The sequence below is a fragment of the Grus americana genome, chromosome 1, assembly GCF_028858705.1.
Source record: "Grus americana isolate bGruAme1 chromosome 1, bGruAme1.mat, whole genome shotgun sequence".
Taxonomy (NCBI): domain Eukaryota; kingdom Metazoa; phylum Chordata; class Aves; order Gruiformes; family Gruidae; genus Grus; species Grus americana.
The window spans coordinates 72424110-72440382 of NC_072852.1; the positions used below are offsets into that span (position 1 = coordinate 72424110).

General features: G+C 37.7%; 1 protein-coding gene across 1 annotated transcript in view; it reads left to right on the top strand.

Annotated features, from left to right (window-relative positions):
- PIK3C2G (phosphatidylinositol-4-phosphate 3-kinase catalytic subunit type 2 gamma) overlaps positions 1–16273 on the top strand; it is a 209231-nt gene that overhangs the window by 85504 nt on the left and 107454 nt on the right. The window contains exons 16-17 of the mRNA XM_054837238.1: positions 7736–7829; positions 9269–9363. Coding sequence (XP_054693213.1) covers positions 7736–7829; positions 9269–9363 — 189 coding nt within the window. The remainder of the gene's footprint in view (positions 1–7735; positions 7830–9268; positions 9364–16273) is intronic.

Below are 16273 nucleotides of genomic sequence, written 5' to 3' on the forward strand. Positions count from 1 at the left end.
GGCAGGGGGAAGTGTAGAATAAGATTTTACACTCTTAGTTTTACCTCTAATTTCAGGGAAGGGTGATTATAAGCCATTGCCTGAAAAATAAAATTTTCCCTAAGGCAGAAGGTATAGAGCTGGTCCCTCCTACTCAGCACTGCTTATTGGTGCCCTGTGCATTTTACCATTGACTTCACTTATTGAGTTTGGTAAAACGCCAAGTTTAGTGGAGTTAGAGCTTTCTATAACTGTATCTACTTTGCATGGCACACTGGCCAGGGAAATGACACGGGTACACTTGTTTATTCAGAGAATTTTCTTGATGACAGAAAGAAATGAAAGGCAGTGTTAGAAAGTCTGTCTTTTATGATGTATTGCTAACATGCAAATGTTTTGTGTATGTATAGAACAACTGCACTTACAAATAGATTTTTGTCAGGTTATCTTGCTATTCAAATTATTGAAAGCCAAAATATATTCATTACCCCAAATAGCAGAGTGTTTGCTCCAACCTTCTTTTTCTGGAATATCTAGAGTACACTTGCAGCCTTGTGAGATATCGTAGCTAGGAATCAGGAAATCAAGCTAGAATCAGGAAACAGCCACCAAAGAAGGTACGTCATTTTCCAGTACTGTGCATGGCTGCAACCATTCTGAAGAGAGAACTTTTATTATTCAACAGTGGAGGTGAAGACATAACCTCACTGGTAGGCTTAGCGGTTCTTCCTAGAAACTTTCTGATAAATTATAACTCTGTCAGGGCAAGTGCATAGAAAAGAACATTCCTTTAAAACCATGTGCCAATTCAGAGGATTTTGAGACCAGACATGAAGGTGTTAGAGGGGTTTTATGCTGCCTTACTTAACTCCCTGTATGGAGGCGGCAGAGTAGGGGAAGATATGAGTCCTCTTACTTCTCCTTGACCAGAGAAGATGCCCTTCTGGTTACAGCATCCCTCAGCCTTTGACTCTCACAGTATTATTGCTGATTTTCACATTATGTAGCAGAGTAGCTACTGAGTTTCAGAGGTTAGGATATATACCAATATATGAGAAACTTTCTAACCAATAATTATAATAAAATGTGATAGCTTGAAGCCAGAGTTTGTTCTTCCACCTTTGAAAGCCAAATTGATTTTAGAAGTGTTGAATCAGGTTGTCATTGTTTTAATAAAAGCAGAATGTGAACTGTTCCTGAAAGTCCACAGCAGAATGCCCAACAGAGTGTTTACCAAACAGATACAGCTAGAGTATATCTGGCCTGTTTACATCTTACTTGGTTTAAAAGGCTGTAGTTGTATATCAATGTGGAGACCAAACACAGGCTTATGCAAAGAAATAAGATAAGAATAAAGTAAGTCTGCAATTAATTTGTTACTTTGATGTACAAAATGCACTACTGATAAAGATTTAAAACTATTTTGTAGTAATGTACATGAAATTTAGTGATAACTTATGTGGGAATGTATGCATTGTTAGGAATAGACAACTCTTCATTTTAAGCACCATAATGTGATTAATTCCTTCCCCCCTGCCCCCCACTGGCTTTAACCATTTCTAGCTTTCTTGGCAATAAATATGAAGGTACTACAGCAGACAGCTATAGTAAGACAACTAAGAATGGACAGCTATGTAGGATATGTCATGCTTTCTGTACATAAATGTGCAATCTAATCAGGAGGCTAATCCTGTAAATAATCAAGTTTTCCATGTTTTGTTCTTTTGTTTTAATGCAACAGAGAACAAAGTTTGTCTCTGGGGTGGGAAGAACCTTCTAGATCATACAGGTTTCAAATGGCAAATTCCTTTTTGTTAATTTCTTCCTGTCTTGTTCTCTCCTAGGATATGCTTCGCCATATGGTCTCCATGACATCTTAAACTTATTACTAGTTGTTTTAGTTAGAATTTCTTGTAGAAAATCTATGTAAGCATTACTTAAAGTATATTTTCTTTGAGTAAATTCTACAGATCCATCTGCCAGTTGATCAGCCAAAGCAATAGCTAGTGTATCTGACCATGAGTTTTGCAGTAGGGGTGGGGGTGGGGAGGATTTGCATGTCTTATCACAATGAGGAGTGAATATATTACTCTTTTTCAACTGAAAATTTTGAAAATCCAGTGTCCTTTTTACTGACAGTATTTGTTATTTTTCTGTACTATCATTTCATCCTTGGCATTTTCTAATCTTCTTACACTCACACAGTGTTTTCTCTAGAAGGCCTCAGAAGAATTAAAAAAAATCACCAACAGAAAGTAAATAGCCCTGATAATTTTATCTGTGTGCTAAAACTAAAGGAATTCCTTAATTATCATTCTTTAAGTTTCTTCTCTCTTCCTGTCTAATTCGTTTTAAAATACTTAAACTGTTACCCAGAACTTATCTGTCTATTCTTTTAAACAGTTCTTCCATATTTTCTCTACTGGCCCAGTTGCACCTGTCAGTGACGTGATATCCTTTACTACGTAAAGGGCTTTTTGTTTTAAATTGGTATCTTCGTTACATTAGATTTGCTAGCTCAGCCTTCCTTGTTTCTACCAGACTCAATAACATGCATTTCATGAGGCCAGAGTCTTTCTTTTTTGAAAATGCAACAGAACTTAAAAAGTGAAGGGAATATGTGGCATGTAATAAACCTCTAACTTAAAAGATGGCTCATGGAAAGGCCATTCTGTTCTCTACAGAGATCCCCACATACTAGAAAATATAGTGAACTGTACAGTTCCATTTACCTGACAAATATCTTCCAGCATAGGGTTAGTTGAGACAATGCAATAAAATTAGAATAATAAAACTGTTAAAAATGAAACGCACATCTATTTCTCATTTCCAATCAAGTCACCACTGGCAGATGCTAAAATCTCAGGAGAATTTCACAAATCCACAGGATGCCTCAGCAGTGCTTAGTTTTCTGTTTGAATCAGATTTAGCTGAAAGGTACAGCTAGACAAATCACTCCCTACTGGCTATCTATATGAAAAGACTCAAAGACTGTAAGTTGTTCTTACTTCTAAAGTAAATGCTCATCCAGCTCATCCAAATGCTCATCTATGCTCATCCAGCTCAAAATTCAAATTTTATCAGAAACATCTTAAAGTCTCAAGGGACACCTAACAATCTACAGCTACTTAGACAGAAGATATAAAATGGGTGGCTGTCAATCATTGGCATCATGCCGGGAGGGAAGAACAAAACAGCGGAAGGGGTGTTGAGGTTAAATATCAACGGAAATCAGTTTCATAACCTAAGGAGAATCCAGGTTGCAAGATGAGCTGTGAAGGGGAAATTGGAAGTCCTGCATAGTGTGACCTATTGCTAAGGGCTAGATTCAACTATCATTTACGTATTGTTTGTTTTTCAGTAGCGTCTCTGAGTGTGTAAACCTGGGACTAATTTGTAAGAAGTTACAATCTCTGTTATGGAGTACTCATTACCTGAAGAGAGAACAAATAAAATTGGCCAAAAGAAGAAAGCTAGGATATATTACAATGCAATCAGGCAAATAAATGAGGAACACCTTAGTTCTATTCACGTAATTATTTATTGACCAATAGGTTGTTTGTAGATGGGGGAAAAAATACAACTAGAAGTAATTGGAAACCTGGATGAAAATTACCATTTTGAAACTGCAAAGAAAAAGTCATACAAGCATTGTTAAAGGTTTTTGGTTTAAGTTGCATTTTTTCTAGCTAAATTCTCGGAGATTTTGGCGACAACGATAAAACAGCTAGGGAAGAGAAGTGCCTGAATCTCCTGCATCTCTGAAGCCATTATCAGAGGCCACATGTCAAGAACTTGATCGTCTATGGTTCAAATACTTTGCAAAATTGATCTGATATAGACAAGCTCTGATACAGATGTGCTCCTCTTTCTTAGGAGAGTACCCTTAAAGCTGGAATATTGAATTTGTTGTGATACACTTGTCTCACTTCTCTGCTTCCAGAGTTTTTAGTATGTGTAAATAATTACATATTCATTGTTGCAAGCCCTGGAAATCAGATGTCCTCTAATACCCGAACTATGAAGCTGTTTTTCTTAGGCCTAAAGTGATTTCTTTTGCATTGAGTCACCGAGCCAAAAAATCTATTACTTATGTCCTCTAATCAAGACTAATTTATGGATTACTAAAATCAGATTTGATGCAACACTCAAAAGTTTGCAAGATTATTCACTGGAAAAAACCCTCTAGCCCTAATTAATTACCAGGCATGTGAAGGATAGGATTTTTTACTTGGATCTGCTTCTAGACCTTAACCTGTTATTGGCTTTTAGCAAATTAATTGATGTTTATAAGCATGAATAGCATAAGCACCATGTAATACTAGTTGAGTTCATAAGTATTTGCTGTAGTTCTAGTGTTTCTGAGGATGTTAAATGTTTGCTCAAATACAAATGTAAAGGGTTAAACAAATAGCATTAAATATTTTTCTGTTGTACCTGTGGCCCTGACTGTCACTGAAATTCAAGAGAGCAGTGGATATTACATCTGGGGCTTAACAAATTGTGAGGTAGTTAAAAGAACATGTTAACTGCCCATTCTTTCAAAAAGATTCAACTCGGCCTCAAACTGACCTCAAGATTTAAAAGCTGAAGGAAACAGTTTAGTAACCAGGGCCAGCAAATTACCGAAATGTCATTCAAGAAGAGTGACAAGAGCCATGTTTCCTGAAGCAAACCTACCTGTAGATTTTTTCCCCACAGTGCCTATGCACTTGAGCTCATCATTATTCTAATCACATCTCCTAGAGATACTTTTGCGAACTTAGATATAGCCCCCATTTTGACTTACAGCAAATTAGTTCTAAACAAATCAAATGTTAGCTGTTGAATTTTCTGGAAAGGTTGGGATTAAAATAATTTTGTCGTTCTTTGTTTAGCTGGAAAAAATATAGGCGTTTCTCTCATCATAGCATTGCATATATTCAAATGTTGGCTTCTAGTAAGGACAAGCAGTAACTAAGTAATAACATTTTTCTGCTTGACTTGGTGCCAGTGTAGAGCATATTTCACTGTTCAGTAACCTGTTGAACTAGGCGAGAAGGGAAAGGGAAAGACTAATTTCCATATTATCTGCACATGCTTGGCACACAGGCCTTTGGAGCAGTTGCATAATTAGAAGATAGGATGATATGAAAGGGATTAATTTTTTTTAATATGCAGTCCTCCTTCAAATATGTTTTGTTCTAAATAGACACGTGAATATTAAAGTAACAACTTCATATTCCTAATAGGTTGCCTAGAATAAATAATAATAATAAAAAAAAATCCTTGCAAAATAGGCTAATTAGGGGCTATCGTAATTTATTTATAATGTATTCCCTCTCTCCTCATCAAGGCCCTCTCAGCATTATACAATTACAAACTGTATTAAAAACATCATCAAATATGTACCATAACAGACAAACATAATAATAAAATCAGACCTAAGCTGCATTTTTAAAAGGGACGTTGAAAGTGCTCTAGGAGGCAGCTGATTGCAGCACAGAAGCCAGGCCTTTCAACTAGGTCCAACTGTTAGCCTTTTTGTTCCCCTTTTTTTTTTCCTAAAAATCCACATTTTTATTTGATGACCTATAGTTAATTCGATGATCACAGCGTACATATTATTTTGCTTCAGCTTGTTGTGTTGAACATAAATGCTGAAGTTTAGAGCTGCAGGTTGCCATTATACTTCTCAGCACTTAACCTTTACAATGTCTTCTCTTTCTCTCTTGACAGCAATGAGCAGTCATTGCTGCAAATATGGTGCTACATCCCATGTTTCACGTGGTAGGTTGACCTTGGCTGTTCACCAGGCGCCCACCAAGCTACTCTGTCACTCCCTTCCTCAGCAGAACAGGGAGGAGAGAAAAATAAGATGGGGAAAAAACTCATGGGTCAAGGTAAAGGCAGTTTAATAAAGCAAAAGCCTGCTGATGGTGGTGGGGAAATGTTGGAGAGACAGCCTTGGTGCTGTGCCAGCACTGCTCAGCAATGACCAAAACACTGGTGTGTTACCAACACCTTTCTAACTACCAATACACAGCGCAGCACTGTGAGGGCTGCTACGGGGAAAATTAACTCCATCTCAGCCAGACCCAGTATGTTGACTTCTGATTTATTTTTCTAGTGGGTATATTGTTGGCAAAAGTTGCTGGATGGGAAGCTAGGAAGAGAACAGTTTGTTTTTGTGTTGAGTGCATAAAGCAGTAATACTGCTGGCCTCGTGACACCTTCTGACATACGTGATGGTTCTAATTTCAAAGGACTTTCTCCAGGGTGAATTGACAGGATAACCTCTGTCCTTTACTCATCATTTTTATGTATGCCTAAACTGCCAAATCAGAGATTTTGAAAAGAGCCTAATAGCCATATCAGTACAGAGCGGGGAGGGATTCACCCCTTTCTGTGGGGCAAGCAGTTACCCTCAGAGAACTGGATCAAAGCCCAGCAGCTCTTTTGAACAATATCTAATTGACTGTGCTGCTGTTTGAAGACATTTTTGCCTCTTTGGCAGAGATGACCACTCTTGCGGCTCTGGTGACAGAAAGGTCTGTATGAACGTTTCCAGTTTGCTTCAGGAGAAGACAGAAAAGACTCTTGGGATGGCAATGGGCAAGCTTCAAGTGCTAACAGAGAGTTAAGGGTGACACCATGTAGCAGACATACACAGAAGAGCACATCTGTTCCTTCCCTTGTGAAAGAGGGACAGTAGAAGAATAGCTACTGTGAACCAATCTAGGGAACTTCTGCGTACATGAAATTCTCCGTGTATCACGATTAATGTCACAAATGCAACACATGAAAAGGTGGAAATTGTTTTTGTATTTTATTTTTTCAAAAGAACTCCTTAAAATATTATTTTGCAGCTTTCAAATATTAAAAGAAACAGTGTAAACTTTTGGGGTTTTTTTTCTCTGCAAAGAGAGAAAACGTTCAGTTAAAAGTCAGTTTCGATCAGTTAGGTTACACTAAAATTTCATTCTTTTTTTAAATAAAAATGTTTTGACCAGCTATATTATGCAGCCTTCTTTCCCTGTTTTATCATTGCTGCTATACCATGTTTTCCTCTTTTATCCTTTTACAGTTAGAGCTCCATCGCAAAATCTATATTAGGCTACAGCCACTCTGGTTTCAACCAGAATTTGTTAAGAATACAGCTTATGCTGAATACTCAAACGTTTTCCCATCAGAAATGGCTGTTTCACTGCCTTTACTAAATTTTCCTTTAGAAAAGCTAGAAAGAAAACATGTTTTCCATTTCAAAATTACTGCTGTTTAAAAATATTTGTATTGTGATATGAACCAGAAGAGCTGACATTGGAATAAATTGTCTGAAATGAACCCCTTTTGTGTGGGAAATTTCAAGCTTTTGTGTTGTTGCTCAGAACAAAAGAAGTCTTCAAGTGTCTGTTAAAAGTTCCCATGGCACAGGTATTTCCTATTTCAGGTAAGTAGGAGCAGCAAGAGAAGATCCATAATTTGCTTCATATTTCAGTATATATAGAGGAAATTACAACATGTGATAGCTCAAATTAAAGATGTGTTTGATCAGGTGTCCCGTCCCCCCCCCCCCCCATGAGACTGTGGCAGTCAATCCAATTAAGTTATCTGCTATGTGTTTCTTGACTCTTCTTACAGTAAAGCAAATGAATTTATTTTTGTCCTATTCCATTTTGAGAGAAAACCTGGTTTTCTAACATTTTATATCAGTGAGAGCTCAGGAGAGTTGCAGTGGTTCAGTAGCTCTTAATTATATCTATTTGTTTTGCTCTAGTTTTCCAGATCGAGATATTCGCAGAACAGCAGTCCAACAAATAGAAAATCTGTCAAATGATGAATTGTTAGAATACCTCCCACAGCTGGTTCAGGTAAGGAAGAAATTGATAGCCAAGAAATTCGTCTGTCTAGATCAATAACTTCATTAAATACTTTTGATTCTTTCAGTTTGATTGATACATTGTAAGAGGAATAAATAAGAAAGGCTGTTCAGCTGATGCAATGATTGCATTAACAACAGGGCTGAGCTATAGACTGTTTTCCACTTAAGAGAACGTAGTTGTTTGGCACACTGATTGAACTTTTCTGTATACTACAAGAGGGTATTTTCAAGTAAAAAACAAAAAGAAAAAATGCGTCTGAACAAGAGATTCTGCTATGACCACCAAACCAGGGGCTGGTGGTGGCAGGGCTTTGTTGTCGTCGGGGAAGTAAATGGTGTTGCAACAAATCACAGTTTTCTTAATACCACATATATGGGGAAAATCACTGTCAGCACAGACTAACCGGGGCAATTTGGGTTAGAATTGTCTCTTTGTAGATGTACACTGTATTTCACTGGAAATTAGTGTTTTACAAGCTATGGGCCCACTGCTTCCAAAGCAATTACTTTGTGATTGAATAGGTCCTGTGTTGCAGTCAAGGAGGAACCAGCCACTTAGAAAGCTTTATCCTCTTACTTTGTAGCACTGTGCACGTGGATTGCTTACAATTCTGTCTTTCGGAGTTCCTGGGGGGGGGGCGAGGGGAGGGTTGTGTGTTTTTAAATGTATATTTATATAAATGCATGCACATATATGCACATGTCTAGGTAGATATATATGTATACGTGTATGAATATATTTATGTAATCCACTACCATGAAGCAATGGAAGGGACTAGGGGTAATGGGTGCAAGTTACTGCTGAGAAGATTGCAACTGGACACAAAAGGGCAATTTTTGACAGTGAGAACAATCAGCCATTGAAATAATCTCCCAGGGAAGTGGTGGATTCCCCAACACTGGACACTTTTAAGATTCAGCTGGACGGGGTGCTGGGCCATCTTGTCTAGACCATACTTTTGTCTAAATGGAGCTTTTGCCAAGAAAAGGTTGGGCCTGATGATCCTTGAGGTCCCTCCCAACCTGGTATTCTACGACTATGATAATGGCACCTGCACAGCTTTACAGCATTCACACAGTAGGACACTAACGTGACCTTTCAGTTCCCACATCTTCTGTTTTACAAATAAGTTTATTTTCCAAACCAGGTAATCAGATAAAAATTTAAACATAGCATTGATAGTTTTATGCGAGGGAAGAAAAGCTGCATATTTACATATATGTTAACAGAGTTGGAATCAGCATATCTGCCTGTCTTACAGATGGTGGCAGACACTTGGGTCTTTGCTTATTGCGTTGCTAGGGCAGTCTCCATATGTTGGATTGCTTCGTTCGAACTAAGCACTGAGTCCTTTCTGATTAATTTTATTATAAAGGAAAGATGACAAAGTCAGCATACAAGTGATTCTTATTAATTTATCTGTTAAGGTGCTCAAGTTTGAGTGGAGTCTTGAAAGCCCTCTGGTGAAACTTCTGCTGAATCGTTCTCTTGAGAGCATCCAGGTAGCCCATCAACTTTACTGGTAAGATCATTTGTCATTACTACCGTAGTCATTTTCTGTTACAGTGAACTTTATTCATGATTCTATTGGTGACAAACTCTCTTTTTGTTTAAGAACAGCAAAACCTAGGTTTTTGCTCCTTCTTTATTCTCCTTTCAATACTTGGGAAGGGTAAATTGTATAATAGACCTACTCATCCCGGCCTTCATCCTGCCCCTGGCGGGAGGGATGGGGAGAAGTTCTGTTCACTTGTAAGATACCATTTGTATTTTTCTGCATTTTTCCGATTTGAGCCAAAAATAGTCTTCCTCAAAATTTGCAAGCTCCGAGCAGCATTTGGCTTTCTTATGAACAATCCTGCTTTTGTTATTTTTCTGACCTCTCCTGAAGTTTTCAGGCTTCTCATGCGTGCCAAAGTGTATCTCATACTCCTTTGCATATCAGTCTGACTTGTGATGGTAGAGTTTCCAATACTTCCTTTTCATGATTATAGAGATGTAGCAGTCTTGACAGTAACTGCTATTCACCGTCTACCTCTACAATATAAGGAGCTCTGTAATTGTATTATTGCTTGCGGTGGTTATTCTGTTTGGTGTGCTGTTACTTTAAGGCTCCCTGAACTGTAATGTGGCTTTCTGCCATGTGAACAACTGCCCTGTGAATTGAAAATCAAACTGTTGTGGCTGGTTGGTTTTTTTGTTTGGGTTTTGGGTTTGGGGTTTTTTTTTTTCATGTTTAATAATGATGGATGAACTGAGTTTTCATTTACAGTTCAACTGGTTCAGACCCCTTAAAGCAAAAGCTTTCCTTCCTGCAAAGGAAAGACAACTTGAAATGTAATCATTTGGTTGATGAAGTGTGAGGTCAGAAAGAGCATAGATCATACTTTCATACCTGCATGATCTCTTGAAGTGTTAGTGGGGATAAAACAGAATTATGAATGTGTTTGTTTCACTGAAATGAGTAGGATAACAATAACATGCCTAATAAGCGTATCTGTCAAATAAAGAGGAACCACATTTAGCAAGCCATTTTTCTGACAGTGCCTGAAATATACCTGAGAGATTTCTACTATCTTGTATTAAACATAGTCATACTGGATATAAAATGTCCAGGCTAGTGCTCTTAAATGTGTCCAGAGAGTTCATAGTTTTTCTGTGCAATTAGAAATGATTTCTAGAGTTCGTTGGACAGTGGGAACATCATCGGTTTGCCTGTGTTTTCTTAACTCCTTCCTTCTTCTCAGAAGGAAAATGGCTAAGTATCTGCGGTGGTCTTCCTCTTTGCTTTGCAGTGTAGACCCCCATTTTTTTCCCAAATTTTTCTCAAGCTGTCTAATATTATAATCTTGGGTAATATAGAGCAGATATGCCATTCTGAGTAATAGATATCTTTATCTGGCACAGTACACTTTAATGTGGCAAAATACATTTATTTTGTGTCTGGCTTAATATATAGTGTAACTATATATAACTATCCACATCAAATAGAATATTTCTCAGTGTTCACTGTATTATCTGCCTTTCAGGTGGTAGTAGCCCCGTTCATGTCATCTAACCGTGGATTGTTTTTCAAGCACATTTTCTCCGAGTGTGCATTAGCAATTGGAGATATCATCAGCTACTGAGTGTTCATTAAATATTTTGATTATCATCTTTTGCTTTGGTTGAGGATGGAACAGTTTACTAGTTTATTAAATTTGTTTCTAATTACACATATCCTCGAGTTGCACATGATTGTGGACACTTCCCATAAATAATATTTCTAATTGTATAAATAGTGCTTTGCTACTTATCCTTAATGAACAGTATCTTCTACCCGAAATGTGAACTTTTGTTTCCTAGAGGGACAGCTTTTGATTAAATCTTAAAGTGATCATATGTTTGTATAAATATGTGTATGTATATAAAACATATATATACACACATACATTTCTATAAATATTTGAAGTGATTTACCTTTTTTTTTCTTCTTCATAATACAAAAAAGTATTTTCTCTAAACATTATTCTTCATTATTGTCTTTCAGTATTGTCTTACTGAGTCACAAGACAGAAATGGATGTAATTTTGTCAGCATTAGCATCTTGGTGACATAACTGAAGAGTACATTACCAGCTAATACTTAGCATCCACTAATGTTCCTTGTAAACTTGGTAATCTTAAGAGTTTGCTGCCAGGGCCTCCTTAGCCAAAAAACCAGATAGTATCAGAAGAGAGAAACACTGTGATTGTGGATCGGGTGTGTATATTTGACATGGAACAACCTGTCAATAAAATACAACAGATAACTTCTTTCTGAGAACAAGTTCACCTAATGGCGATGTGTTAGAATATGGCAAAACCTGGGAAAGTGGGGAAACATCAGCAAATACAGCAAACAAAAATAACAGTAGCCACCTCTGTGGTAGTCATTCTTGGAAGTATAGTCGTAGAACTATGTACACCTAATATAAACTGAGAGGTCATTAGTTTTAGGTGGGGAGGTTGTTTCACAGGATGTACTTGCTGGCTGGCTGCTCTCAATTTCAAAAATTGGTAAATTTTAAACAGTCTGATTAAACTTGTGGGTATAATATAGGTGTTTAGCTGCACAAAGTAATTGAGCAAACATCTAGTAGTCTCATTCAATTTAGTGGAAGGAGCCGGAGTACCTCTTTTATTTAGGCTTTTTGTTCAAATGTTTCAATCTAAACTGAGAAATATGGCACATATCTTTTTAAATTTTGCTTCTTGTGTTCATCACACTATGCACCTTTTTTTCTTCGGTAACTCTGCTCCACCATGTTCTTCAGCAGTAAACTTTCTTCTACCTAACATGTCAATTTATGTAATTATTCATGTTCCTGTTCCAGCATTTTAAAAGGCAGTTTCCCAAGTCATAAATGCTTTTTACAAAATTTAATAGTGATTTCATAGTTTTTATTAATAAAGCCTTAATTAATTAATAAAGGCTTTCTTTACTTCACAAATTGAATTTCAGTCCTTATAAAAGTAATGGAAAACAGAGGTTGTCTTCCACTTATCTCTAAAGAGATTTTTAAAAGAAGCTCAATGATTTAATAATGTGGGAAACACATGTGTGCATGTACACTCATGTAACTTCTTTTAAGAAATGTGATTAGGTAACATTTTATTCTTAAGTGTTGTATTCTGTTTCATTACCAAATTAGCAATCAAGGAGCAAGGACTGGTAAAAACAAAGTTTAGTAACAAGATTATATTTATTTTTAATTGTAATGAATGACATTACCATTCGATTATTAAATAATACAACATTATGCACAGTATACCTGCCCAAAATAAAACTTGGAAAAGACAACTTTAATGTAATTCAGAAAACTGGTGATGTGATTCCAGAACCACAGGGGAAAAAGTCAACTGATTTTAACATCCATGTTTTACAACACTTGTAAATCTAGAAACTAGTTACCTGAACTGGTGGTGACTGTCAACACTAACTTATTTTAATGACAAATATAATTTATAATAATATCTCAGTTATTTAAAATTGACTCAATTTCCCTGCACACCACAGATAAGCAGTTACTCAACAATGATGTACCAGCTCATCACCTTTTTAATATTAATGTTGGATAGTAAATTGTTAACTCATTTCCATCAAGCAGTGATAAGTTTAAACAAAATATTCAGACAAAAATGATGGGACAGTAATTGGCCAAGGTGGACAGAACAGATAGAATGTTCATTGTTGTAAATAAGGATACCTTCAGTCTGTTCTTTGCTAATATCTGCTGCAGATTTGTCTCATTAATTATGCTATTTAGAGTGAAAAGGTAATTGATTTTACACCCTGTGTTTGTTTGTTTTCTTATCATGTGTGACTTTTCCCCTCTTTAAATTCTTGAGGAATTTGGGCGACCTGCATCCATCAGTGTTTCAACTCCTCGCTGGTACTTTTGAATGCACTCGCCTTCCCAAGGAGACTAAAAATTGCCTGTGCATACAGTGCCGGTGCAGGACCCGTGTGCCACTTAAATCCCATTTAACTCTTATTTCAAGAGTTCCTAATATCCGTGAGGCATGGAGAACATCTACCCTGCCCCACTACCTTCTAGAAATTCACTCTGATTCTAGTCTTTTCCCATCAGAGTTTCCGGGAGGGGGGAGAAGGCTGAAGCAAGTTTTCCCGTTCCCTGGAGCTATGGTGAGAAGAGAAGTTTATTAAACTGGTTCTAGCAAAGCAGAGGAGTTGCGTGAGGTGAAAGAAACCTGCTTGGGCCCCGTCTGCTTGCTGGAAGTCTCTGTTTATCTCCTCGCTACTGTGTTTTGCACACAGGTGGTTTTTGTCAGCTTTTCTGCTGGAGTTTTAATCCGCCGCTCTGGCAACCTGCCAATCGGTTTCCCCACTTCCTTGAGCGTTTTTGGCTTTTAGCTGTTTTCATCAGTGGCAGGTGCAGCGTGCAATTGAAACAGCTGGCTGGGGCAGCCGGTGGCCAGGAGTATGTCTCACAGATGGTTACCTACCACAGGAGGAGTGAGTAACGGGGAGAAGCATAGTGTCCTCCAAGAGCTGAGGCAGCTGCTTGAAGGTGGTGCTAAGAAGCAGGTTTCATCGTCGTGGAAGGGTACACGTGTGTGTAAATTTTGGCCAAGCATGAGAGTCTGGTGTGCTTAGCTCAAGAAAAGAAAAAGCTAAATCCTTGCTGAAGGCGAAATGTCCTTTTGTAACTCGTCTTCTAAGTTCTCTTAAAGTTTTAAGTCACTAAAACTTTACAGAACTTTTCTAGTTTATAATATTTCTCTACATTTTGACTGACAACCAAGAGAAGAGAGAGTAGTCTTCCGTCTTTTCTGGTCCAGATCTTGTAGATAAGTAAGAATGTGAGATTAAAAAGGAACTCTTGGTGAAATCCAGCACACTGAAAACAATGTGAATTAGACTATGGATTTCAAGGTTAGAATGTAATATTTTATTTTTATTTCTTTTTCTATATAAAAAGAACTGTAAGAATCAAAACCAACATACCCAATGGGTAAAAGTTTAAAAAGACCACAGTTAAATTCTCTACAGTTGGGAGGTTTGTCCCTCAAGACTGTGTTTTCCAAAATCATTACCACTTAATTTCATGCAGCAGTCCAGCACTGGAACAATAGATTATTGGTTCATGTTTTCTGAAAGGAAATATATTTTTTGCTGTCTAAACTGGTTTACGTTAATCATAATTTACTTGAAGACTTCAAAAGAAGGAATAAATCAAGAAGATACTCATCTGTCCAACACTTAATTATCTGAACATTAAACAGGCGGCCATCCTCCAGCTCTTTCTCTTCCCACATTATGGTGTCTTTCTCCCACAGACAGAAGTTGTGAAGTCTGCTAATAATTAATGAACTTCCTAAATGGCCGTGCAGAGCAGGTTGAAAAGCCCAACCCATTAAAATGACATTAATGTAAACACAAAAGACATCTATTTTGTTTTGTGTTAATTTGGTCCTTTTTACTGATCAGAATCAGAAGATCACTTAATCATACATGTAACTTTAAACCTGTGAATAGCCAATTTCAGTATGTTTGATCAGTTGTTATGCTACTCTGCATTAGGATTTGAGTTCAAGTCTGGAGTTGCTCAATCTTACAACCTTCTGAAGTAATGTATCATTCAACCAAATGATGATTATAAATTTCATCTGAATTCAGAGTATTTGATGTGATCATCATTGTGTTTTGCATGTCAGAAACCTCAACCATAGAGTGGATTTACACGTAGGGATTTTAGTTCTGAACTCATAATTCTTACTTATGAAGGGCCAATATTTTGGTGACCTTTTTTTCTCCAGGTACTTATGTGTATAGTAATACCATTAGACCATTATTTTTGTGAGATAGTGATTCAACCATCTACTGTGCTAAATGTTTCATTATTAGCCATGTGGGACTTGGATTATTGCCTTGGAAAACAGATAATTATTTTGTTTCGAATTTACAGACTTTCAATCTTCTCATACTCCAGTTTTAGAAAAAGGTGGTGTCAAATGAAACAGATTTTGTTGTGAAGCACAAAGAAGTAAAATAATTCGTTGTTGGTTTTGACCTTCGGTACTTACAGACTGAGTAGGCAAATGGTACCTCTAAATCAACATAACCATGCCTTGCATTTAAGTCAACACATTTTAGTTTTTAAGAAAAAAAATGTTGGTTCAGAGTCACTTTTTTCCAGCTCTAAAGAAAGGAAGGAGTGAGCTGGCTGTGACCACAGCTGGAATTGATAAAAGGAGGCAGTATACTGCAACTCTGGGTTGTCAATGCCAGCAACTGTCAATGTTTAGCTACCCTGAGTCTGCCAATACTGCTCAGCACAAGAAGACCGGGGACCACGACCAAGTGCTAGACCTCTGTTCTGCCATGCTTTGTAACTGCTGCCTTCCTCTCTGGCCCTGTTTTGGAATGCTTTTTCTAAGACAGCACTGGAGCACAGTTTGGGATTAGTTCACTCCAGGAACCCCCCATAAAAGATAAGATGGGCTAAAGTGCCCCAGCTTTGACACACTCTGTCCTCCAACACTGCTCTGCCCATGCTTGCAGGTTCGTGTGAACCATCTGAGTCAGATACGGCTGACCTTCAGTCTCTTTTAATCTCTCTACCATTTGCTGGACTATAACAAACCCATCACGGTCTTTCTGAAGCTATGGGCTCAAACTCACACAGAGAATCTTATGACCACAGGGCGAAGCACACGGAGCACTAGGGAGTCCCAAAGCTCGGTGGTGCGTAGTGAGATGCAGTCTGTGCTGCAGAGGGAACTCGCCCTGCTACGCCTGTGCCATTTGGCTCCAGGTCCAGGAAGCGCTCCATATGTCTCTCTCAATCTTAGAAATGTGCCCTACAGCATAGACTGACATTGTCTGAGATAATCCAAAGGCTGGATGGCCTGGTTTGCATGCTAGAAGTGATAGTTTCAGGGAAATCT